At 34.1% G+C, this 27,778-nt stretch overlaps 1 protein-coding gene across 1 annotated transcript in view; it reads left to right on the top strand.

Annotated features, from left to right (window-relative positions):
• The window catches only part of ADGRL3 (adhesion G protein-coupled receptor L3), a 792,227-nt gene that overhangs the window by 285,927 nt on the left and 478,522 nt on the right, over positions 1 to 27,778 (top strand). Inside the window, exon 3 of the mRNA XM_032849431.1 lies at positions 10,443 to 10,679. Coding sequence (XP_032705322.1) covers positions 10,625 to 10,679 — 55 coding nt within the window. The 5' untranslated portion in view covers positions 10,443 to 10,624. The remainder of the gene's footprint in view (positions 1 to 10,442; positions 10,680 to 27,778) is intronic.

The raw sequence follows: 27,778 nt of genomic DNA, 5'->3' as shown, positions 1-27,778 counted from the left end.
TTTATGTATTAACTTGATTTTTGCCTTTAAGTATTAAAAAATCATATTTAACTTTTTTCATACCAACTCTTAACCCAGAACGTTCATCCTTCAGTCACTACTTAGTGAAATCTTACTCATTTTACTCATTTCTTCACATTCTAGCACAATTACCATTTTCTTCTCAGAGGTCTTCCGGATCTTCCAAGCTTGATTATTTCCTCTATTTTTTTAAACTCTCTTCTTTATGATATTTAGATTTATATTTTATTATTTGTATTTCCCGTGTTATCTCTTCTCCTTCTCTGTCCTTCCTCTGCACTGTTCTCTTCCTGTTCTTTTCTTCTCCTTTCTATAATGCAAAAATCATGCCATATATATAACATATGTGTATGTTATATATATGGCATATCTTCTACGACCAAAAATAGTTTATATTGTTTGCATTCACTGAAGATCTCTTGGTACACATTGCCAAAGAAATACATGTGTAGGTAGATTGAATTCAATATTTTTAAGAAAATATTGCATAAGATGATTATGTATCTGTCTCCTGAGTCTCCAAAGGGATCTAGCACTATTTAAGAAAGTATTATTACTAAATTATTCAGCTCCTTATTGCTACTCTATAGTTAAATACTTTTGTAAAAAAATTTTGATGCAAATAATTTAGTACCTCACACACAATTGTAGATATGTAGTTGAATATTCACCTTGTTCCAGCTTTTTTTTATCAGAAACTCAATTTTTATGTGATTCTAAAAGTGAATTCATGTATAAGAATTTTATATTCTTCATGTATTCCCTTTTTTCCTCATCTGTGAAACTATGTCTCCTCCCAATGCCTTTCTCCAATGGAAAAGAAGAGAATTTTCTCAACACTAGCATTGATCCCTATATCATTTATCGGTTGTTTTAAAATTTATTGGATACCTAGTGCTTGGCCCAGTGTTAGGCAGTCAGAGTATAAGGAAGAAGAAAGGGAAGTTTTCCAGGAAAAGATGTTTAATTGCAGTTTGAAGAATGAGTAAAGTTATAAGAAAGAGAAAGGAGGCTCAAAGATGAGAAAAGAACACATTCAAGATTCTGCACATGCCGTAGGGTGGCTAAAAACACAGGACCCTCTATGAAACATAGTAGGACCAGTCAAATATCAGTAGGATATGTAATTCATCCACATAGCTATCACGTTTTCTTTTTGAGTATTTCCGAGTCTTTTCTTTTGTTCTGTTTTGGTTTTAATCTATGTAAACTTTTTATTTTGTTTTTCTTTTTAAATTAAAAAAAATTTATTTATTTATTCGACACAGAAAGAAAGATAGCAAGAGAGGGAAAACAAGCAGGGGGAGTGGGAGAGAGAGAAGCAGTCTCCACTGAGCAGGGAACCCGATGTAGGACTCGATCCCAGAACCCTGTGGTCATGACCTGAGCTGAAGACAGACACTTAACGACTGAGCCACCCAGGTGCCCCTTTAAATTTTTTTTTTAAGTTTTTTTGAAATTTGAGTGTGGGAGAGAGAGAAAGAGCAGGAGGAGGGTCAGAGGGAGAGGGAGATAAGCAGACTCCTTGCTAAGGGGAAAGCCCAACGTAGGGTTGGATCCTCGGACCCTGAGTTCATGACCTGAGCCTAAATTAAAAGTAAGACGCTTAACTGACTGAGCCACCAAAGTACCTCAGTTTATTAAGTATGTATTTAAATTCCAGTTAGTTTATAGTGTTACATTAGTTTCAGGTGTACAGTGTAGTTAACGTAACACTTCTGTATGTCACCCAGTGCTCATCACAACCAGTGTGTTCCTTAATCCCATATCCTATTTAACCCAACCCCCAACCCACTTGCTGGTTAAGTACTTTTTTATTAGTAATGTTGTAGTATAATGGCTTTTGAGTTCATAAATAAAGACAGAAAAATCCTTAACTTTATAGCAGTGCTTTTGCTTTCTGAGTCAAAATGTTAAGACAAAGTGTTTAATTAAAAAAAAAAAAAAACTAATATGGGGGTGCCTGGGTGGCTCAGCAGGGAGCCTGCTTCCCCTCCTCTCTCTCTGCCTGCATCTCTGCCTCTTGTGATCTCTGTCAAATAAATAAAATCTTTAAAAGTAAGTAAATAAATAAAAATATGATCAATAGGACCAAAGCTAATAGTATGCTCACATGTACTCTCTTGGTTAAAAGATAGTAGGCGATCCTTTCAGCAAACACCAAGAAAACTTGAAAAGAAACACAATACGTAGAGGTTTCAGAAACTGTCAATTATACCTGACATTTTTTTTAAATTATGTATTATACTCAGTCTAAACTCCTATAAAATTCTTTTTGCATCTACCCAGTGATGATCACACCAAATATTTCAATATATTATAGGATTGTGATGGGGGAAGCCGTCTTATAGTCTGCTCTCTCATCTTGCTGCCCTGCTTCTTTTCCTTAAGAGTTAACTGTTTCACAGAGTTTCCATCCATATCAGAAAGAGTCTTCCATGTAGAACTGCTTTTGGAAAGGCACTTTTGAGAGAAAAGGTCATCTGTCATTTCATAGGACATACACTATGAAGCATTGCTGTATATCTGCTATGATTATGCAATACAAGTAAATCATTGAAATCTTACAATTTTAAATTTGAATAATGAGTGTTAAAGCCTCTCATCTAAGCATCTATGCATGACTAAATGCTTTAGGTGAAATATAATTTCCAATCTTATTAAATTAATATTTATCAAAAACACTTGGCTCTTTTTGGTTACAATGGATGGCTCTTTTTTTATTAACACGTAATGTATTATTAGTTTCAGGGGTTCGGGTCTGCAATTCATCAGACTCACAAAATTCACAGCACCCTCCATAGCACATACCCTCCGCAGTGTCCATCCCCCAGCCACCCCATCCCTCCCACCCAGCTCCATTCCAGCAACCCTCAGTTTGTTTCCAGAGATTAAGAGTCTCTTATGGTTTATCTCCCTCTCTGGTTTCATCTTGTTTCATTCATTCCTCTCTTCCCCTATGATCCTCTGCCTTATTTCTTAAATTCCACCTATCAGTGAGATCATATGATAATTGTCTTTCTCTGATTGACTTATTTTGCTTAGCATTATACCCTCTAGTTCCATGCACGTCATTGCAAATGGCAAGATTTCATTTTTTTTTTTAAAGATTTTATTTATTTACTTGACAGAGAGAGATCACAAGTAGGCAGAGAGGCAGGCAGAGAGAGGGGGAAGCAGGCTCACCGCCGAGCAGAGAGCCCGATGCGGGGCTCGATCCCAGGACCCTGAGATCATGACCCGAGCCAGAGGCAGAGGCCTAACCCACTGAGCCACCCAGGCGTCCAAAGATTTCATTTTTTTAAAAGATTTTATTTATTTATTTGACAGAGAATGACATAGCAGAGAGGGAACACAAGCAGCAGGAGTGGGAAAGGGAGAAGCAGGCTTCCCTCTAAACAGGAAGCCCAATGCAGGGTTGGATCCCAGGATCCTGGCATGACCCAAGCCAACGGCAGACACTTAATGACTGAGCCACCCAAGTGCCCCAAGATTGCAATTTTTGATGGCTGAATCATATTCCATTGTATATTTATAACATCTTCTTTATCCATTCATCTGTCGATGGACATCTAGGCTCTTTTCATAATTTGGCGATTATGGACATTGCTGCTGTAAACTTTGGGGTGTATGTGCCCCTTCTGATCACTACATTTGTATCTTTAGGGAAAATACCTAGTAGTGCAATTGCTGGGTCATAGGTAGCTCTGGTTTCAACTTGTTGAGGAACCTCCACACTGTTTTCCAGAGTGGCTGCATCAGCTTGCATTCCCACCAGCTGTGTAGGAGGATCCCCCGTTCTCTGCAACAGTGGATGGCTCTTATTTATAAACATAGTGAGCTATGTGTATGTAAATCAGATTACGCAGATGCTCTGTGACAGATAGTTACTTGTTAAGGTAGTGACAGATGATAAAATAGCTAGATTAATCTTCTTTATATTTATATTACTTTTCATAAGTTTCCATATGTGATTTTTATATCAATAAAAAGATAATTTCTGGAGAATGATCATGATAAATATTTGATTTGTTAGTGAATATAACTTTAAATAATTCAAATGTCCAAATCCATGTACTAACTGTGGAAGAATACAGATAACACTCCAGTGACATTTATAAACATTTTTATATAAGGTTGTTTTGTTCTTTTTATTTTTTCCCTTGATTTAATAGCTATGATTTCCCTATATGGAATGAAGGGAGAACATTATGTTAAATAGGAAACTCCTGTATTATAATTAGCAGTGGGGTTGTAGGAGCATAAACCAATTAATTATTAAATAGTCACATGGCATTTGACACATCTGGTATGTGCCAAACACATATAAAAATTAACCTCTCAGAGTCCTGTATGACAGAAAGAAGTGAATAGGCAAAATAAAACATAGATTAATTGAAATTTATAAAGTTCATATGGAATAAAGTTTGTACTTAACAAAATTTGTGATAAGTGAACATATGTTACTTGGGAAAATGTACAAATATTACAAAAAGGATTTAGTATCTTGTCTAGATTATTATGAGGTGAAAGGTATAATAATAAAATGCCATTTTCCTTGGAAATAGATTGAGAGTAAATTATTTTACAGAAATGTGACTAATAGTAGCTCAACTGAAAGTAATAATTCCAAGATGAATAGGATTCAGATTGCAATACTAATATCTATTTGGAGTGTAGAAAGGAAGCAAATATACAATAAAAGTGAAATCTTTTAAATATGATTTAAAATGTGTATATCAAAAACTTAAACTGGAAATACAAATTATGACACTAAAATTTAAGGTGAGAGTTTCCCCAAAATAAAATCAGTGTTTTAAGTTTATTTTTTCTAATATTTTATTTATTTATTTGAGAGAGAGAGAAAAAGAGAGTGAGCACACACAAGGGGAGCAGCAGGCAGAGGGAGAGGGAGAAGCAGGCTCTCCGCTGAGCCAAGAGCCCTATATGGGGCTCAATATGGAGCTTGATGTGGGGCTTGATCCCAGGACCTGGGATCATTGAGCCAAAGGCAGTTGCTTAACCAACTACAACCACCCAGGTACCCCTAAATTTAATAGAACTTTTGTTTCAGCAATAACAAAAGTTCAAATATTTTCACAGTATAATGTATTAGATGTGAGTGCAGGTTGGTCTAAATCTAACAAATAAGGGATTTTCTGTGTAGTTTATGAGAAAAGGCTTTAGTTACGTAAAATACTTGTAGATATCTTTCCATGTTGTGTTTTTTTTTTAACTTCTAGTGAATCTTCAGTCAAATCACACACTTTCATAATTATAATCTTAAATATTAATAATGTAAATTAGGATACTTTAATCAACCTCACTTTTTAAATTTGAATAATTGAAGAGCAATGAAGTTTGGTAGTTTTGTTTGAGGAAGTCTAAACCTGAGTACCTAATCAAGGACTGCACTAGAATATATTCCTTGCAAGTTTAACAGGGTAACAGGCAAAACTTTCGCCATATTGTGGTAATCTTTGATAAAAATTAGAAATGCCATCTTTCAAGAATGATTTTTAAAACATTAGTGTGTTGATTTATTATTGGAAATTAGTGTCATGAGTCATACATTTGAAACATGAGAAACTGAAAATTCTTCTTTATGAAACCTCACATTATTTTAGTGTGCATTGTTCAGCTATAGAATTCTCAAGGAGAGTGCGTATACCTAGACCTGGGCTTGGATAAGTCTCTATGTTAGGCTATGCGGACCACAGGTGCAGCCACCATCTGTCACCATACAACGCTATACCATACAAGGGTACTATTACAGTACCCTTGACTATATTCCCTGTACTGTACCTTTTATCCCTGTGACTTAACTCATTTCATCACTGGAGGCCTGTATCTCCCACTCCCTTTTGCCCATTGTGCCCATTACCCACCTACTTCCCTCCCTTGTGGCAATCATCAATTTGTGTCAGGTGTAATTTTGAATCCCTTGCATTTAGCAAGGAAAATCTGACAGCTTTTCATTTTCTGTTCCTAGAGCATCTCATGTAACACATACCACATTTTGCACAGCACTGTCATTATTGGTGAATATACCTTTTAGCATTTATATTTTACTGCAAGGGGTTTTAAAAGGGCTGTTACATTTTAGAATTCTTGTCACTCTCCTCCTTGATCTCATAGTGTGAGCCCAGTGCGTAGTTCATAGAGACGGTGAAAGAAATTTTATTGGAGATGGAAATGTATTTTGAAGTTGACTTGTTAAATGCTTCATGTCATTAGGAAATCTTTTTATGAGTATTTTTCTTGTTTATGTGACTTAATCAGTCTAATGCTTTCTCTTGGTTTTTCTTTTCTATGTGTTTTTGAACTCTGTTTCATAAATGTCTTCAGTGGAAATCCCTTTTATGTAAAACTGATTGTTTTGGTGGTTAATAACATATAAATTAGGAAAAAAAATCCCAGAAAGTTCTCTGGTATTTTTTTAATGTTAGCATTCAAACATTAATGGTTTATCTTTCCATGTATTATGAGCAATCTTATCTTTGAAATTTTCCATTAAAATTTATGTAGTTTAATTATTGCAATTTTCTTTTTTTTTTTTTTTTAAGATTTTTATTTATTTATTTGACAGACAGAGATCACAAGTAGGCAGAGAGGCAGGCAGAGAGAGAGGTGGAGGCAGGCTCCCTGCGGAGCAGAGAGCCCGATGCGGGGCTCGATCCCAGGACCCTGGGATCATGACCTGAGCTGAAGGCAGAGGCTTAGCCCACTGAGCCACCCAGGCGCCCCTATTGCAATTTTCTTAAATGTACTCCCAAATTAACACATTATTTGGGGGCTGTGTATGAATGGTAGCCAGACGGTGATGCTGGAATGTAAGAACATGTTACCATCTTTAAATAATAGCTTCTACCTTTTTCATTTCCTTTCCCCAGCTCTGTTTACACAATAATCAAGAAAACAAATTCCTATGCCCAACTTCGATATGAAAATGGTTTTATGTCCTATTGTGGTATCTTAAATCATTATTATGAATAATATGCATTTTCTTCTCCTTTCATTTTTCTTACCCTTACTATAAAGTAGCTTTTTCTCACTGTCTCATCACTGTGGAAATACATATCATATGAAATAATCTCTTCTGGATTTCACCAAAACCAGACTTCATGATAGCAATACTCACATTTCACTATGGAAATAACTTTCTCTCTTCCTCCAAAGGATACAATGTTATAATGAGCCTGGTTTCCTTTTAAACATGTCTTCTCTTTTCTCTTTGTCCCTCTCTTCCTACCTAATATATCCATACGGTTCCATGTCCTCCACTCCTCAAAATCTAGTAACATTTTTAAGAAACACCTAAGTATTATTTTGAAAACTTGCTACATTGTCCCCTTCTTTTGCACAATTGATACCCTTGATTATCCTCTTATATTTTCTTAATTATGTCTACTATAGAAGGAGCAAAGAACATTGGTTTAGAATCAGACATTTGGTTTGAAATTCTTGCTGCATAACATTTCTGATTTTCCTCCTCAGTAAACATGAGATGATATTATCTGCTTTATAGATTTGTATGGAGAATTAAATCAGATGATTGTATAATATATAGAACACTGCTCGGCATATGATAGGTACTCAAATTATGTTTATTCTTCTCTTTATCTTGTGACTTCATTTCCTATGTTCTGTTTTTCCCACTCCAGTGTGAGTTGTGAAAAAATTGTTCTACATCATCTGCATTCTCAATATCTACTATGGTTAATCTTTAGTATATATTTTTTAGGTAACAAATAAATAATTCACCTATTAGCTGCCCAGAATTATTTCCAGTGGCAAAGTAGTTCTGTATATATTTATGTATGTTTATGTACATGTTTGTGTGTGTCTACGTGCATACACACATCTAATGCTTATTTTTGACCCTCCTGTTCAATGGGCATAGAGGTAGGAAAAGACACGGTATCTGAATGTTGAGAGTATGGAGGCATTGTTTACTGGATGATGTATCAATCTTTTTAGTATCCTTTTTAAAATGTCCATTAATTATTACATGTATGTTAATGCTATTTTAAATTAGCGTTTTTTTTTTTTTCAAAAGTTATTTCTTGGAAAGAGTTACAAACTTATGGCAATTAAGAAGAAGTTCTGATTAATTTCTTGTAAGTCAGAGTGTGCATAAGAAAAAAGTGAGATGAAACTATTTCACAAGATTCCTTTCCACATAGTTTCTCTTTTATCTCAACCACTTTTTTTCCCTCATCAAAACTTTTCCTATTTGTGAAAGTAAAATATTATGAGATTGTCTGTTATAAACTTCATTTTCTTACAATGTGCCTGTGAGACTAAAACTTTTTTCAATCTGTTGTATTCAGATATAGTGTTCTTGGAGCCGGTTTATACAATAGTGACTCAAAAATATTTTTAAGCTAAATTATTGAATGATCTTGCTCCTTACACATACATGTTAAAAGAATCAGTAGGGTAAAATAAAAAACTAATGAGATGTATAATACTTGTTAAGATATAATAACACTTAATGTGCTAGACACCCTTCAGGGAAGTACACATTTTTAGGTATTTTATAGAATTCAACATTCCAAATTTTAACTCACTTAATGTCATATAGTCATATCAAGTAATATTACTCCCTCCACTAACAGAGGGAACTGAGGCACTGAATGCTTAAATGAGTTGCTCAAGGTCACAATACTGTAGAGCTAGTAATTGATATTGGGAGGTCTTGCTCCAGAATCTGTCTTTTTAATTAGCATGCAATAAATAACAATGCCAGAAATTCACATAAATCTGTGTAATTTTGCCTTATAACTAAGGCACGTATTTCAGAAATGTTTGGCATTTATTTTATCAGAATGAGGTTTATTAATGGATTCTAAAGTAAGCTATCACTATTTTGTATAACCCTTTCCAGAAATTTTTAAAATTTATACTCAAAATATGAAATTGTTTTTAATATCACCAGGAGAGAGAAAGAGACAGAGACAGAGAGGGAATGGGAAAAGGGAAGGAGAACAACCCAGTTTGTACTGATTGATCTGTTTTAAAGGTGCTGACTATAAAAGACATCCTCAAAATTTGGGTCATACTCCTTCAGTAGTTCTGCTTCTTAAGATAAATCTGTGCAGTCTTTAAGAGAAGGCAGCCATGTAAGTTTGATTCAGGAAAGTACGTTTCTTTCTTTCTTTTTTAAAAAATTATTTCCATTAACATATAATGTATTATTTGCCCCAAGTATACAGGTGTGTGAATCATCAGTCTTACACACTTCACAGCACTCACCATAGCACATACCCTCCCCAATGTCCATAACCCCAACCCCCCTCTCCATACTCCCCCTCCCCCCAGCAACCCTCAGTTTGTTTTGTGAGATTAAGAGTCTCTTAAGGTTTGTCTCTCTCCTGATCCCATCTTGTTTCATTTTTTCCTTCCCTACCCACCAAACCCTCCACTCTGCCTCTCAAATTCCTCATATCAGGGGGATTGTCTATTTGTCTTTCTCTGATGGACTTATTTTGCTCAGCGTAATACCCTCTAGTTCCATCCACATTGTTGCAAATGTCAAAATTTCATTTCTTTTGATAGCTGCATAGTATTCCTGTGTGTGTGTGTGTGTGTGTGTGTGTGTCTGTATCACCTCCTCTTTATCCGTTCATCTGTTGATGGACATCTAGGTTCAGGAAAGTAAGTTTCTTAGGCTATATTTTTTAATGTCTTATATGTATTTTTTAAAATTTGAGCAACATTCCTCATCTTAAATTGTAATGTCTTGGAGAATAGTTTGCATATTTTATTCAGTTCTTGTGTTCCTAGCCCTATTTCACTAGGCACTCAATAAACCCCTTTTGAATGAATTGGCCTTGTTTGAGCATATTTAATTAACATAAATCTAGGATCTTCATAGATTAACTTACAAGGATGCTTTGAAAAGTAATATGTCAAATTACATAGAATAATTTCTGAATTGAATATTAGGGGTTGGGATGAAAGTAAGAATCATATAATTTTGTTTTAAATTTAGAATAATGGTAATGAATGAATTTTTTATTTTTACTGTTCTAATATTTATAAAAATTGTATTTGTGAGAAGTGTGTATACAAAGGAAGGCCCAACTCTATTTATACAGATTTACAAATTATACAAATCAATTACTAATTTATTATTATCTAAATTGGTATGGCATATTTATATTAATATTTTCAGTGAGACTGAATTATTTATTTCATTCTGTTTGTGGGTTGAGAAATAAACTCTATGTGGTACGTGCATAAATATTGTCCTTTAGGTTACTTAATCATTTTTCTATATGATGCCTGTGTAAATTAATGTGAACAAGGGAGGAAGGTTATACAGATGTTCTAGTCAGCAAATAAATCGTCATCGTCAAGGAATTCAGATGAGAAAACTTGTATTTGATAACCCATTCTTTTTTCCTTGTTTGCAGGATTCAAATTTGGGATATTGGTGTTTGTTTTTGAGAAATTTTTTTGTGGGATTTTTTTTTTTTTTTTTTTTTTTTTTTAATCATCGGTCGTGGAATACAGAAGAGGAACCAGAAAGACACTTATTTCATTTCACGCTGGGAACACTCACTTTTGAGGCACTCTCACGCCCTGATACACAACCATGTGGCCATCACAGCTACTAGTCTTCATGGTGCTTACTGCACCAATCATTCAAGGTAAGACCTTTAATTAGATTTTTGTGTGAAGCTTTATGTTGTCACTATTTGCACTAGGTCCTTTCTTCTAAATCTGCTCAGTGCCTTAGCAGCTTTTGCCTATGATATATTCATAAAAGTAAGTTAAATTTAAAAGGCCATAATATGTACCATCAGCTGCAATAAATACAACCTTGAGTTTGTTTTCTGAAAGTAGATTTTGAAATGTGTGCATAGCCAATTCTTTGTTATTTTTAAGAGCTTTCAGTGTTGGCTACTCTTTTCCATCTTTAATACACAGAATACAAAGTAAACTGCTCATTTAAATAAGAATTTTTTTTCATATATATGCATTTTAGTGCAAGAAAAAAAAAAGGCCAAAGTGATATGAACGTATGCTGAAAGGTAATTTTACTGAAACATGCTAATCAACTCATAAAAAACCATATACTTTGTTCATTTAGACATTTCAGTATTGATAACACAAATATGATAGTTAAATGCTAGATCTTTGCAAATTTTATAAAAAATAATTAATAAATTATGTACAACTTAGTATAATATTCACTGAATCTTTCTAACAACTGGCAAAGTCTACATTTATATTTCTTACTGACAATTTAAAGTTTTCTACTAATCATCATTGATTTTGCACTTAGATGAAAATGGTATAATATAGTCACTACCTCATACATTAATGGTAATGATGCCAAAGAAAGGGACACAGCTCTCTTTGGCACTGCTTTGGAGGTCTCAGAATATTAGGATGTAGCAAGTACCTGAGACCAGATTTTAGGCTCTTTTAGCTCACTTTTGGTTTTTTTAATTGACTACAAAAATCTACTATAGTTTATCACTGATACAATTCCGAATTTGGCCCATACACTTATTTCAATGTGAATTACATTTTGCTGTCATTATAAAAACTGGATAAACTACCTTCTGTGTCTTTTGATGTTTTCTTCTAAAGTTTTCCTGATTTAACACATTTTTTCTAAGTATTTACAATATAAGGTACTTCTTTTTTAAAGAAATTAAAGTAAAACAATTTAACCATCCAGTTTTAAATGATGTAAATTTGTAAAAAAAAAAAAAAAAAGAATTCAGAGTGTTTCCTTAATTCATATAGTGATGGAGCACTTACTTCCATGTACTTGAGTACATGTAGCATTTTGTGGTAAGAGACAATAAAAAAAATTATGTCCCTTTAAACAAGTGTTTTTCTAATTATCTGTATATCTAAAGATTATTCTAATTAGGTTTTGATGTTATAAAGATGCCTCACTCATAAGGTTGTTTTGAGGATTAAATAAATAGCATACTTTGAGAATCTAGCACAGTACATGACAAAGAGTCAGTGTTTGAACAAGCTAATTTCCTTCATTGTACTATCTGCTTCTCTAGTTTATTTTTGTTCTAATAAATTATAACAACCAGAAATTAGCTAATCATGAGAGCTGTTTTGTTTGTTTTTGATAATCAGAAACCCCCCTACACACACACACGCACACACACACGTGCGCGCGCGCGCGCACACACACACACACACACACACACATCCTCTCTCTCCAAGGAATTCTGAGAAGCATTTAAAAACTCCTCTTAGAACAACTAGAAATTTGGCATAAAAAAATATTTTGGCTAGAGTAATCTTTTCTGTTGTATGTGAGCTCCTTTATCTTATCTTGACTTTGAACCATATTATGCTATACAATATAGCAGCTTTCTATTTATAAACTTTATCCTTCTTACCTTGAATAGGAATTTTAAAACTTCGCACCAAAAAATTACAAGTCCATTTTGTCTGCCTTCTATAGAAGGCCTTCTCCACTGCCTTTGTGATACCACTTTGGACTTATAAATAGAAGGCTTCATATGAACAGCCTTTGGGGACCCAGCTTGCTCATAACTAAAGGAATGTATGTACCTCTGATCAGTGCTGATCTTACAGGATAGACTTTTTTTTTTAGAGTCCCTAACAATCCTGTCTTAAAGGCATACCACATAACTTGAAACTTTATAGGTAACTGAGTTAAAATGATGTCACGGTTACAGAAGGACATGCTCTTTCCAAAACACATCCCCGGTAGCATCTCCTTCACTTCTGTTGTTGAGATGTCCCTCTTTGTTTGCACCCCTGACCATAGAGAATTAACTTACCTGGGAATGACTTGAATTGCTCTTTTCTCCAGAGCAAATAATAATGATGACCACTGATTTTTGTGGCCATAAACTTCAGATGTATTGGTATAATTAATCCCTACAAGTTCTCATGGGTTTAATATTATTTACTATTACTATTGTTATCACTTTTTATTATAAAAACACTGAGATAATGAGCGGTAAAGGAACTTGACCGAAGTAACACAGAGACCCAGAGGAGATTTAAATGAAGAGCCTGGCTTCTTGAGCTCTGGTCTTACTGCCCATAGATAAGCAATGACTATCAAAGCCTTTCTTCATTGCAGAGAATCCCATTTCAATGCTTCTGGCTGTTTGGGAGAAGGTGAAACAGAAATGCAGATCACCTGCTTTTCTCCTGTATTCTGAGCACAGACAGATGAGGTTTTGATGTCTTACAGACTTGAGATAAAATTTCAGCTCTGTCACCTACTAGTTCTGTAACCATGTTACTTGGTAAACTAGTTAACAGATATTCATTATCACCCAGTGTGAGCCAGAAAACTGTGCTAGCTGCTCAAGATATGGTAATAAACAAAAGATTTTAATTCATCCCTCAAGGAACTAAGGGTAACTTAAAATTTTGTAAGCCTACTTTTTATCTGCAAGAATGAACAATTATTCCATGCAAAGTTATTTGAAGAAGTAGATAGAATAATATATATGCATAACTTCTAACATAGTGTTTGGCATTTTGTAAATATTCCTTATATTTTATTTGCCCACCCCTAATTACCTGGAAATGGAGCTAACCCTCTGAGCATTAGATAGGGAAAATGGCTACTTCCCTGGATTCTTACTGTGAGAATTGAAATAAATTTTTTTCTACTTGAACCTCAGCATTTAAGATTTTTTCCAGTAAATTCTTGACACTAGTTTCTGTTCAAAATTATTATCAAGCCAGTATGTATGAAGGCTTAGTGCATAATTCTCTCTATATAATAATAGAGTTATAACTGTCGGTGATGCAAGTATACAGTTAACAGTGATAGTAGTATATAGCTGGTAATATAATTATCAGAGATGGATTTTGTTCATGATTTCACATGGGCAAAATTAGAAACTAAGCTAAAGAATTAATATTGAATCATGTTTACGTTAGTTGGATAATCTCCATATTTTCCTAGAAAGTCTGGCCAGTGTTTGATCTAGGAAAACAAACTTAATCAGTACGTCCACACCATATATGTATATATACACAACTTTTAAATTTGGAAATGTCTCTGGTTCTATGTTTATCTGTCCATATTTTATGTCTCTGTGTACCTCCGTATTTCTCTTTTTCTGTTTTCCATGACTGTGCCCCCTTCCTGTACAGCCATAAAACCCTTATCTGTAAAGCAATGAGAACTGGCAGAAGTAAAAAGAAACCACTAAAGCAGATGGCCAGGTTTTTGCTGTTAACTAATGTAATGTTGCACGAAGATAAAGGATTTTTTTGTTCTGTTGATATGGTTGGGACCAAGGGAAAAGAAGGGAATTGGAGAACAATAATCCAATAATAACCTGGGCACTTGGGCTCATTGTGATTGTTAGTAAAGGAATACCAATGTCCAGTGTGATATATGGGCTAGGAGATCTAGTACCCAAGCCACAATGAGTTGGGAGTTGAAAAGGTGGTTGGGGTGCTCAGATATCTTAACTATATCTCCTCTTATTTAAATTGTACTTATGAAATGTGTCACAGTTGAAGAGATAGAAAACAGAGGATAATTAGAACTTACTGTGGGTAAAGGGGAACAATATATTTTATGATACTTTTGGATTAAAAAGTGGGGTTTTAAAAACTTCTTCTATAACTACCATATGCATACTTTTTTCCCTGCAAGTTTATTTTTTAAAGTTGCATGTGTATTTATATATTTGTGGACTTTATAGGCTAACCTGCTTTTTATTATGTTTAAGAGTTGATTATAATAAACAGCCATTAGCAGGGACAAAACAGCTAATCATATCCATATATATTTAGTATTATATGTTTTTGTGTAATTTGCATTTTATTATTAATCTTAATTTTCACAGTTATAATACCATTTAATGTATCAGTGATTTAAAATAATACACATTTTTTAAACTTCTAATAAAATGTGAAGCTTGAGAAAATAGAAAAGTGCATTTCACCACATGGCATCTTACTATATAATTCTCTTTATGAAGTCATGTTTTATTGATTGTGAAAAAGTCAGCTTGACTTCTAAGCTCTGCTTAACTTCACTAGTTTTAGAAATTAATCATCTTTGGAATGTTCATGTTTGTCAGCCTAGATAATTTGTAATACTCCCAGTAATATCACTATGTTTATGGTCAGATATGTTATACAAAAAAAATCTTTGTCATGGTCATGATATATGAGGCTACGGTGAACACATCCAACAGCATTACCCACCTGGTACTGAATTTCAAAATACATTATTTTGTAAGTTAACCATAATCTCTAATATCACAATATAAACCACAAATATGCATGGCTGATAGCTTTTCCTTTGTAAGAATATGTTGAGAAACATTCCCTTACACACTCAGTATGCAGGTTAGCAATTGGAAAATAACTTTCTTTTGCACTTGCAAAATGTGTTATAGGTGAATTTTATTGTACTGATACTTTATGAGTAACATGTATATACTTTGAGAGCAAAATAGCTTTTTCTTATTTTCAGATTTTATATCTATTTTAGGATCATATCTTATTGTTTCTATTTCTTTGCCTTGGAATAGACTAGGACTGCAATAGGGTAATTGTATGCTTGATGTAGAGTGAATTAAAAAAAAACTGGATTACATAACATATAAGTATCTAGTTATTTATTTTCCTCTTCTTTGCATCACTATTTACATTCATTCTCAATGTAAGAATAAGTTTTCTCACACGGATAATTTCATATAAGCTGCCATAATATGTTTTTCATGTATTTATTTCCTCCATTCTCATTGCTAAATGGTTCTTAAATGACCACTCAAAACATTGAAATGCAACAGTTGAAAGTCTCATTGATTTGTTATGTAAATAGGAGACAATATATTGTATTATGATCTATTTTGACAGTTCAGAATAAGACCCTGTTGAAAAATAGGGTTCATTCATTCTCTACTTTTTTTGAGTTTTTAATTGATAAATTGAAAACAAATACCTTACATTTTATCAATAATTACATTTTTGCTTTATTTCTATATTTCCCTTTTATTGTCATCTTGGCAGAATTAGTTTTTTTAAATACAGAAAGTTGTCTTCCTATCAACAAAATCTGTCTTAAATGAAGGATTTGATCAAGTAAGCTAGACTACTTAGGGATTTGCCAGAAAAATATGCTAGCTTTATTTACATAAGTAATGGATACACATCCTTGTACAAAATAGGGTCTCATAATGACATTTGGTAAACTTTCTATGTTTATTTAATCTACACATAGTTTGTGGTGATTTGGATGTCCTAAAGTCAAGGTTGTATCTTACTGGTAAGATACAAGTACATAGTCTCATATATCTCTTTGTTTGTCATTATCAGTGTCACCTACTTTATTCTCAAAGTAACTCTCCTCATACAAACTTAAATCAGAAAGGAAAAATCCAATAATCCCATGACCCAATGACATAATTAATATTAATGCTTATTAGATTTTTCTTGCAGTCATGTATATGTATATTTTTTTAAAAAATGGAATAATGTTAGAAATAAAATTTGTCTTTCATTTTGACTTAACCTTAAAATGTAGACATTTGTGTACTCTATTTAAAGTTTTTAAAAATTATAGCATTGTATCATATGAAGAACTATTGTTTACCTAACCCATATATTGATAGCTCAACAGAGAAAGTCATTGATATATTGCCATTACCAATAGAACTGTAAAGGAACATAGTTACATATAAAATTTGAGTTTATTTTTGTACCTCTAGAAGAAAATCTCTTAAGAAATAGAAAGTTAAAAAAATTGTTTTAGATTAGTTAGTAACTATCTTAAATGAATATTAATAAATTATCAATGCACCCTTGCTTGCTTGCTATTAATACAGTTGTTTGAAATTCTGCAAGTTTAGGCTACTATAATAACGAACAATTATTCATATATTGAGGTATTATTTGCAAGGGCATAATGATGTATTCAGAAAATTCAAGAAAGATAAACTTTCTCAGAATTAAGAATATTTTGTGTTCTGATGTACGATTCACACATACACATGATCTGAATCAAAATAGCAATGAAATGTATGAGTTACTTAAGAAATATCATAGGAGGAAATATATAGAACTTTTATGAGGAAAAAGTCTAAAACTTTTTCCTGGGAGTTATAAAAGAAGACAATGCAATATACTGTGTTCATAGATGAAAAGACTGAGTACAGCAACATGGACAAATATTTCCAAATTATTTTTTCTAGATTTTTACACAACTGAATTCAGAGTATCCACATGAGCTTTTTTATGTAGAAATTCAACAGAATTATTTTAAATATATGTATTGGATATTCAATAAGAAAAAAATAGTATAAATGAAAAAAGTGATAGGAAGTGACTTACCCAACTGATCATAAATCATAAATTATACATATATAAGATAATTAAAGATAAAAATCTCAAAATTAGGCAAATTGGGCAACTGTAAAAATGAGATCCGTGAAGTAGCACTGCAGGTTATATGTCTGTGTTGCACTGTGATATGAATGATACCTCAGAAGTAGTTAAGTAGAGATCAGATCAACAGCGTGTGTGTGTGTGTGTGTGTGTGTGTGTATTTCAAATTATATACTATAAAAATTCTGGAGGAAGACCTCTTTGTGTTATTTACTCTAATGTCCATTTTTTGAGTAGTATATCAAATAAAGTGTAAAGTAAGCTGCAATCATAGTATATTCCTAAATTGATAATGGCTTCCAGACAACGTTTCCTTGATCACCAAGCATGCCAAGGCAGGTGGGTGTTTCTGATCAGGGTATTTGTGTATGGTGGGAAATAGTGATGGATGTCATCCTTTTGCTATCACGGTTATACGTAGATCTAGTCTAATGGCATGAAACTTCCAAAGTCATTTTGAGGGTCATTGCCATTTCAGTCTGCAGGAAGGGAGAATGATCACTGTGGAGACTCTAGTGGGAAATTTTTATGGATATGTTTGGAAGTAATTCAAATTATTTCTGCTGCCATTTCCATTAATTAAAACTCTGCCTCATAACTATATCTATATAAAGGGGTCTGAAAGGTATAGTCCTCCTCATGTGATAAAGAAGATATTTATAAAAGATACCATGTAGCTTTTAAATAAAACTGGATTTAAAGCACTAATATATATATTTAAATATATAAATGGAGGGATTTTTTTTTACAACTTTATTGAGATATATTTAACATACCAACAAGGCACTCATTTAAAGTATATAGTTCAGGGGCGCCTGGGTGGCTCAGTGGGTTGAGCCTCTGCCTTCGGCTCAGGTCGTGGTCCCAGGGTCCTGGGATCGAGCCCCACATCGGGCTCTCTGCTCAGTGGGGAGCCTGCTTCCCCCTCTCTCTCTGCCTGTTGCTCTGCCTACTTGTGATCTCTGTCTGTCAAATAAATAAATAAAATCTTTAAAAAAAAAATAAAGTATATAGTTCATGGGATTTGAGTGTTTGCATAGTTGTGCAACCATCAACATAATCAATTTTAGTCTATTATCAGTCCTCCATAAAGAAACCTCATACCAGTTGGTGGTCACACCTGATTTCCCCTTTCTCCAGTCCCTGAAAATCACTAATCTACTTTATGTTTCTCTGGATTTGCCTATTCTGGACCTTTTGGATCCATAGAATCATACAATTTTTGATATTTTGTGACGCAATTATTTCACTTAACAGAATATTTTAAAATTTACCCTCATCATAGCATGTAATAGTACTTGGTACTTTTTAAATTGCCAAATAATATTCCTTTGTCTGAACATACTACGTTGTGTTTATCCATTGGTAGAGATTTGGCTTATTCCTACTTTTTGGCTATTCTGCATAATGCGGTTGTGAAAATTCATGTACAAGTTTTTGCACGGACGGGATTTTATTTCTCTTGGGTGTACACATAGAAATGAAATTGTTGAGTCACATAATTGTATGTTTTGCATTTTGAAGAACTACTAAACTGTTTTCCAAAGTGGTTTCACAGTGAAACATTCCAGACAGAAATGTGAAGCTTCTCATTTCTCCACATCCTCGCCCACACTTACTATTTCCTGTCTTTTTCACTTTGTCATCCTAGTGGAGGTGAAGTAGTATCTCATTGTGGTTTGGGTTTGCATTTCCTTAATGCTTAATGATATCGAGCTTCTTTTCATGTGTTCCTTGGGCATTTGTAGACCTTACTGGAGAAATACTCAATCATTTCTTAATAATTAAAAGTTGCTTATTATTAAGTTCTGAGTGCTCTTTATAGGACTATCTCTTATTAGAAAAGGCCAGAGAATGTTAGAATATAAATAGAGTTAAGAGTTTTTTCAACTGCATTTTCTAAGAAAAGCTTTTTGCCTGGATTTACCCACTTAAATCTCATCTGCTTTACATTCACTTTGAAATCTTATGCCATTTATCCAGCCTCATGCCTCCTTCCCTTTTACTTACCATATTTAATTTCAGTAGGTCATTAGATCAGGCTTTTATTATGACAAAAACTAGTAATTGAAAGTGATTGAAATTTCCTCTGATATGTGAATTGTATAGTAGTGACTTATATAAAAACATCAGGGTAATTAATTGGATTCTTCTGGTTGTATCCAATTACTCTTCCCTAAGAACATGATAAAGAACATTAAGCTTTAATCATGATGACCAAAAGTATTTCTATTTTTGTTCTAGTCCAAATTCTTGTCCTTGCAGATTTTGGAACTCCTCTTATTTATATATTTTTGTGGCTTTGCTCAAATTATACTATAAATATTGAGTCTTTCATTTTATTTCCATAGATTAGTTTTCTCTAATATGTTCTCCAATCTACTGGTTGCCTCTTTTACTTCATCTCAAGAAAGTTATATGATTCATTATGTCTATCAAATCTATATAGTGGGGCACCTGGGTGGCTCAGTGGGTTAAGCCGCTGCCTTCGGCTCAGGTCATGATCTCAGGGTCCTGGGATCGAGCCCCGCATCGGGCTCCTTGCTCAGTGGGGAGCCTGCTTCTCTCTCTGCCTCTGCCTGCCCCTCTGCCTGCTTGTGCTCCTCTCTCTCTCTCTCTCTCTCTCTCTGTCAAATAAATAAATAAATAAATAAATAAAATCTTTTAAAAAAAATCTATATAGTATATAATAGTGACCTTTGGACTCACATCACAGGTTTAGTATTTTTTTAAAGCTTTATTTTTTTTTAAAGTAGTCTTATACACAGTGTGGGCTGGAACTCACAACCCCAAGATCAAGAGTCAGATGCTCTACTGACTGAGCCAACATGGCACTCCCTGAATCCACTCATTGTTTTAAACAAACAAACAAACAAACAAACAAGCAAACAAGGAAAGATGAGAAACAGAAGAAAACCTGAGGTTTCATATGGCAAGAATCCTAGCAACTTTGAATTATTTCAGCACACTATGCTTATCTGAGTATTACTATTTGAGCAGAAAAGACTAGGAGAATGCTAAATAAAGATAATACATGATTCATAAATGCTGATATTGAACAGTTCCTACAGCTTTAAGGAACCATAAATGGAGGAAGATGTCAATATATTTAGAAAGTAATATTTACAGGAAGACCAGAAACTGAAGTTTACAGTATCCCCCAATCTAAGCTGCTTTTAGAATCTTAATTTGCATGCCCCTATTGAATGAAGTGAGAGATGTCAGACCTCAGAGTCTAATTCCACTTCTGTTACTTCAAGGAACATGACCTTAACTAATTTGATTCACAGTTTCCTTACTTGTTAAAGGGCTAATTAGGCCTACTTTGTTATAGTATGAGGATCAAATAAAATAATGTATAGAAAGGCCTTAACACAAAGCCTCACACATTTAATCCTGAGAGAATGTGGTCATTAAAACATACCTTTTGGAATTAGAACTAAAAACACAAATGACCTGGATAGTAAGCAAAATTTGAAGTACAACACCATCTTGGGGTCACTTACTTTCCATAGTGGTTTTCAAAGACCGCATTGTGTGTTCTTAATCCCCAAATGTGACAGTTTCTCTAATTATGAGCCTACACATTTATACACACATTCTATCATTATATTCAGAACTCACCCACTGGACTGTAACTAAGTCTTTAACGAGTTACTAATGAACATCTTAAGCTTAGATCAGCATTTAAAAAAATGTTGAAGACTGTTGAAAAGCTATTCAGAGGGTAGGCCTGTTGTTTTTTAATTAGACTATAAACCCAATAAAATTTCCTGTCTTCACTATTCATTGAAGGCTTAAAGAAATTGAATAGTGAGTGACAGATATACTCTCACTTTGGTATTATTGGTTTAATATTAAGTTAAAAGGGATAAATATATTGAACTAAATCAGAGAAATCATTATTTTGATTAAATGCAAAGGTAAAAATAATAGGCAAAACCAAAATAGCATTTCACAGTGATTCATTTTTTCTCCCCTGCACTCAGATGACGTTACACATTATTTTTATGGTTGCAGTAGAGAATAACAGATGACATGAGGAAAAAGATCCAGATATGATTAGATCATGTAGATGACCCCCCCAAAAAGTCCCCCCAAACAAAAAACAAAAACAGCCCTCTGTATTTATAAAAAGAATGAACAGTTGGCTTTCACACATTACTGCTTCTCTCCAAGCTGTTGGAGATAACATGAAAGTAGTAATCATAGACAGGACCTGAATTAGATCAAGACTATTCTTTTCTGGAGCTCTTGTTACAAATCAACAATGGTGGAGACTGTTTAGCAATGATCCTTCCTTTTCCTTTTTGATGGAGAAGTTGGTGGAACCATGCAAACCTAAGGGCACCATATTTAATAATCAAGACAGATAGTATGTAAAATTCAAAGCAATAGGCTAGTATGATGTTGTTTCTCCGGAAAATGCTGCACATTTGCTTAAAAGGAAGTCTTTTAGATTAGTTACAGTAGCTCAGGACAGTGGGAATAGCTGTGATAGCCTACATGTCTTATAGGTTACCGGTTATTGTTAGGAGACAGGTTAGATCTCATGCTTCTGCACCCAGATAAAAACCACCACGTCGATTTTTAAAAGTGGGTGTCCAGTAATAACCATACTCTATGTACACACAAGCAGCATAATATAATAGATCATTTTAACATGTTCGCTTATTAATGTATCTGCTTTCTTCTTAATCAGCATTTAGACATTCATTTTGTGCGTGTTTTGAGGAGGTGGTGGTGGAGGTAAAATTCCCTTCCTTCCAGAAAAAAGTAGATAAAAACTTTTCATTCTTCTCAACCATCTTCAGTGATGCCAGTTATGATTAACTTAAGATAGAACTAACTAACGAGATAGATTTCTGTCAAAATATATAGGGTTTTCCCCACATATCAGGTATAATTGACCCTGTGATTAAGGAAAAGGGCATCATTACTATTGTTGTAAAGATTCTTAAAGAATTATTTACTTTATAGCACTCTAAAAGCATAGCTTCCATGCCATTAACATTTTAGTATACTTTACAAGAAAGTAGAGGGAAGGAAATTAAAAGAAATCAGTATTTTCCAAATAATAAATTCCAGAGCTTTATTCTTGTTACCATGAATTTAAATCTGTTTAATTTAGGGCACCTGGGTGTCTCAGTTGGTTAAGCGACTGACTTCAGTTCAGGTCATGATTCTGGAGTCCCAGGTTTGAGTCCCACATCGGGTTCCGCGCTCAGCAGAGAGTCTGCTTTTCCCTCTGACCCTCCCCACCTCATGCTCTCTCCCTCTCAAGTAAATAAAATCTTCAAAAAAAAATCTGTTTACCTTATGTTTATTTAAAAAAAAGCAGATATTTTTGATTAGAAAAGAAAAAAACATTATTCTGATAAATAAGGTGTGTAATATACATTTTATTGAATTTGAGTGAAAATAATGTCTTCTTGTCAGAAGCTAAATTTTTAAAAATAAATTTATAACAACAGAAACTTTACTCATTTTAACAAATGTTTAAAATATTTACATCTCGGGCGACTGGGTGGCTCAGTGGGTTAAGCTGCTGCCTTCGGCTCAGGTCATGATCTCAGGGTCCTGGGATCGAGTCCCGCATCGGGCTCTCTGCTCAGCAGGGAGCCTGCTTCCCTCTCTCTCTCTCTGCCTGCCTCTCTGTCTACTTGTGATCTCTCTCTGTCAAATCAATAAATAAAATCTTTAAAAAAAATAAAAAAATAAAATAAAATATTTACATCTCAGTATTACAATCTAGGCAACTATTACAATGAATGAACCACAATTTTCCCCTCTACTTTTAGGACATGAAAGATGCCAGACTTGAAAGCCAATTAAAAAGTATTCTTTAAGTGCTCTTTCTTTTATTTTTTAACAAATAGGGATTAAGTTCCCCTTTAGCTTTATTCATAACCAATGTTTGACTCTTCCACTAGTCTCAGAATATCATACAGTTTTTATATCTTGATTGTTCAGTCTCGTGGTAACAGTTTAGCCATAATATGTTTTATTTTACTGTAACAAGCTGTGTTGTAGAGAAGAAGAATAAGGAACCCAGTTTGAAGGGAAATTGCTTACCCACATAGGGCATACCAATGCTTCAGGAAACAATTCAGTCTGGACAGGAAGTACTTTGAGTTAAATTGAATAATATCCATGTATGCTGTGAAAGTTGCTTCATCAGACACAAGTGGGCATTTATCACTACAGAACCGTTTTCTTTTGAGAACCAGAATGAAACAGATTTTTCTGTGTTAGAACTTCCATTTTGTAATTTCTACCTGGTGGATTCCTTGTCAGGTGCTTGGATTGAAACTCTATGACTATTGTTAGAGCTTACTACCCAGCTGGTAAAGAAATTATACACCTGCCACCTACACCTTAGGGAGAAATCAGGAAAGAAGTAATCTTCTTATAAGGCCAAAATGAAGGTGGTGGGGGACAGGTAGCGCCTTTCAATATGCATAAGGAAGTGGAATTGGAAAAATGCCTTTACTGACAAGAAAAGAAGCAGAAGCAAGAGTCTGCTTGTCTGTTTCTACTTTTCTCTCTCTTTCCCTCTCTTCACTGATCCCTCCCTCCCCCACTTTCTTATTCCTCCTTCTCTCTACCTCTTTCTCTCCTGGTAATATGTATATTACACTGAAGTGGGATTAGACATCCCCTATCAATTATCCATATAAGTATTTCAGGATAATTTCTAGCATTTATACAGCACCTTACAGTTAGCTGAACACAATAACTCTATGAATACTCATATCCAGTGAGTCATAGATAATAATATCAGCAATATTAAGGTGAAAAAAAATAGATTTAGAGCCGTCAATCTAATGATGCAGTGACATTTGAAATAGTTCATAGAAGAGAAACTCAAAAATCTCATAAACATCTTATGGTGGCTTCTTCCAAAGGCATTTTAATGACTTCCGAGCATTTGCCTTATTTCGCAGACCTATGATTTAAATGATAAATAAACCCACCTAAACAACATATAGAAGAATGAGCTAGAATATTACAAGACAAAACAAGTAAAATTTTTAAAGTTTCATTTAAAGGAAAAAAAAAGTATTGTGTTTATGTTAACCTAGAGGTAATGGTAAAAGATGAAATTCAGGAGTGGGTTAGGGTTAGTACAAAGATGAACTACATCATTGTAATTGTAGTACATTTCAAACTCAATAAAGGTTCGTAATTAGCTACTGATCTTAAAAATATGTTAAAATATTGCTCCCAACCACAGAAACAAATGACTTGTGAGGAACATCCTTAGTGTTTGAAACTTAAATCACTTGTAGTTCTGATAAATACTCTTTGGTGGTGCATTATTGTTGGCCTTTGTCTCACCTCATAAATAGCATGACAACCCATGGTTTTGTGGAGATCCCATGCTTAATATTATGATCAATAGATATTTGGAGGAAGAAGCTGAATAATTGACTGAATTACATAGCTATTAATCAAAGGAGAACAAGAAAAGAGTAACAGTTAAAATTGGTTAGAAAAATAATGTTTACTTAGTATTTTTATTATTTACAAATCTTGATCTCAGAAACTATATATCATTAAAAATATGATTTTTTTGATATTTATTTCAATTTTAAGCTCCACAGACAAGATGAAAACTCTGGTACTGGCATCATACGGACTTTACATCTTACGGACTTTACATCTTATGTGCTCATTATTTTTCCTGTTCTTAATTCTTGCCTTAAGTTCACCCCAGACTATTATTCAGGAACTTTGGTGCTCTGATGGCTTTTGATGTTTGGAGACTAACATAAACATGGGGAAATATTTTGATCATTTCAGTAGATTGTGAAATATTAATTTTCATATTTCATGCTTCCCACTAGGGAAAGCAGAATCAAAGTGTATACATAGTGAAAAAACCGAGTATGCACTGATTATGTAGACAGTTTGGATATGGCAATGACTCATATTACTTATGATGAGTGTTGAATATTATTTATGATGAAAGCAATTTGAATTTGTAAACTATTAGCGAATCTCTCTTTTTTAGAAATATAAAGTCTTAATGAGATGTGTACTTCTTAAAGCAAATAAGATGAAATGTCTCTCTTTCTGAAGAAGGTTAGAAAGAAAGACAAGATATGGTGGCCTTATCATTACCTCCTGCCCCCAAACCAGAATTACCTTTGAGATATCTTCGAATCCATACAATAGAGTTTGAAAACGCGACCTCAAATGGAGAAGGGAGAGGAGTAAGGTGGGAGGGAGGTTGTGTGTGTGCTTCTAAATTATCTTTCTCCTTATTAATCTGAAGAGGAAAAGAGACATTTAGGATGTGAAGGCTCTCCTCAAATATACTGGATGATAAGTACCTTCTGGGAACAGAATTTATTTTGCGCAGCCTATTTGTGTAGATTTCAGACAAGTGGGTTGGAGAATGCCTGGGTATAGATACCGCCTTTCTCCACGGGAGGAAGAACTTACTGCCTCAGATGGAATTGGCTGCCCAAGGACAGACTGAGCTTCTGATCAGTGCCTCTTACATGCAAATTTTGTTTCCAAGTTTTTTAGCGGTCATGCCCTCGGGGCTATTAGCTAGCGTGTGAGTCTCATGATTCTTTCCAGACCTCAGATTCTGAGCCTCTAATGGAATACCAGACTTAAAACCGTGATGTTTATCTTGAAAACTTTTTTTCGTAATAACTTCAGGAAGACAAATGAGATTTATATTTATAGCTCAAATAAATATTTCTCCCGAAGTCATACAGTATTTTAAGTGTAACATATCCAGTATTTTAAAAACAGAAGTCCGGATTCGGGGTCTATTCTGATAGCCCTTGTCCATGTGGGCCGTGTAATAGCCAGTCCACCGCGGCTGCCACGGATTGCCGACACTGGGTTCCTTTTGTAGAGAAGTTAAAGGAGCCTCCAATCTATAGACGTGTAAGAGTCTCCAGTTTCATGGAACAAATCAAAGTCTAATTTCCTTCAGTTTAACAAAGTCTACTAAACTTTTCTGATCTATTGTATTCCTCCGTCTTGCTGTGAAATCATTCTATTCTCCAATCCAAACCTGTTTCTTCTAGGTCTCTGGATCTTGCTTTCTTGTGAGTTTGTTCTTACTTCTTGGGTAAGCATAGATTCTTTCTTTTAATACAGAAAGTATTATTACACTTTGCAGCTCATGGCGATTCCTCCTTGTATGCATTTAAAATCCTTTGTCATTCTCTGCTTACTCTAGAAATTGACCTTTCCCAAAATAATCTCTAGTTTAGGAGAGGTCACTATTCCCAAGTCTATTTCCCTGTCCTGCCCTGTGCTTCCTTCTCAGAAACTTCATTCAGTATGAGCCCATGCTCTGGCTGTAGCTTAGCTCTTTGATCTCATTCCAGAACATTCTTCTCCCAGCCTACTACTTATAGATTCATTGGCCATTGTGCTGTTTCTTTCTTTCTTTCTTTCTTTTTTTTTTTTTTTTTTTAAGATTTGTTTATTATTTATTTGACAGGGGGAGAAACTTGAGAGGGAACACAAGGGAGAGGGAGAAGCAAGCTTCCTGCTGAGCAGGAAGCCCGATGTGGAGCTTGATTCCAGGACCCTGGGATCTTGACCTGAGCCGAAGGTGGATTCTTAATGACAGCCCCAGGTGCCACCATTGGGCTATTTCTTGACTAGACCTGAGGTAGTTCCAACCTGAGAAATTGCAGCAGCCTGGAATGCTCTTTACTCCTGACTTTTCTTTTCTTTTCATTTTCTTTCTTTCTTTCTTTTTTTTTTTTTTTTTATGGCTAGCAACTTCCAATCTCATTGAGATCGCAGTTTAAATTTTTACTCCCAAACATAAATAAGTCTTCCATAAAACCTGAAACAGGGTTTCCTTACATATTATTCTATTTAAACTTTCTGTAGATTACTTATATTTCTAAACTTTTTAAAAAATTGCTTACCTGTTAGTATATTCTGTCTTCTACACCAGAATAGATGATTCATTCAAGTAGACATGTGCTCTCTTTTGCTCACCAGAATCTCCACCACCAAGAAAAAGACCTAGCACGCAATCTAAACTCAATAAATATTTGTCGAATGAACAAATAAGTGCATGCTCCATCACTCCAAATGTCCGTAGACATTAACTTGGTTGAGGGTGAAAACTTTCAACTCTATTATAACTGAAGCTTGCAGGAAAATACAGCTTTATCATCTTTTGCTAATTTCTTACCATAGTATAGTTTATAAAGATGTTAGGGGAAACATACCTGTATATATCATGTAAAAAATAATTAAAAAGTAGTCATATTTTCGGCAATGACGAGAGGGATATTTTAGAAGTCAGAAGTTCAGAAAAGACAGCATTGGAGTTAAACAAAGGAGATGATTTTTTTAGATACTTTGATTTTCACAA

This window comes from Lontra canadensis, unplaced genomic scaffold (assembly GCF_010015895.1).
Source record: "Lontra canadensis isolate GAN:19392208 unplaced genomic scaffold, GSC_riverotter_1.0 scaffold1, whole genome shotgun sequence".
Taxonomy (NCBI): domain Eukaryota; kingdom Metazoa; phylum Chordata; class Mammalia; order Carnivora; family Mustelidae; genus Lontra; species Lontra canadensis.
Note: the sequence above shows the minus strand (reverse complement) of the source record. Positions and strands in the feature narration are given on the sequence as shown.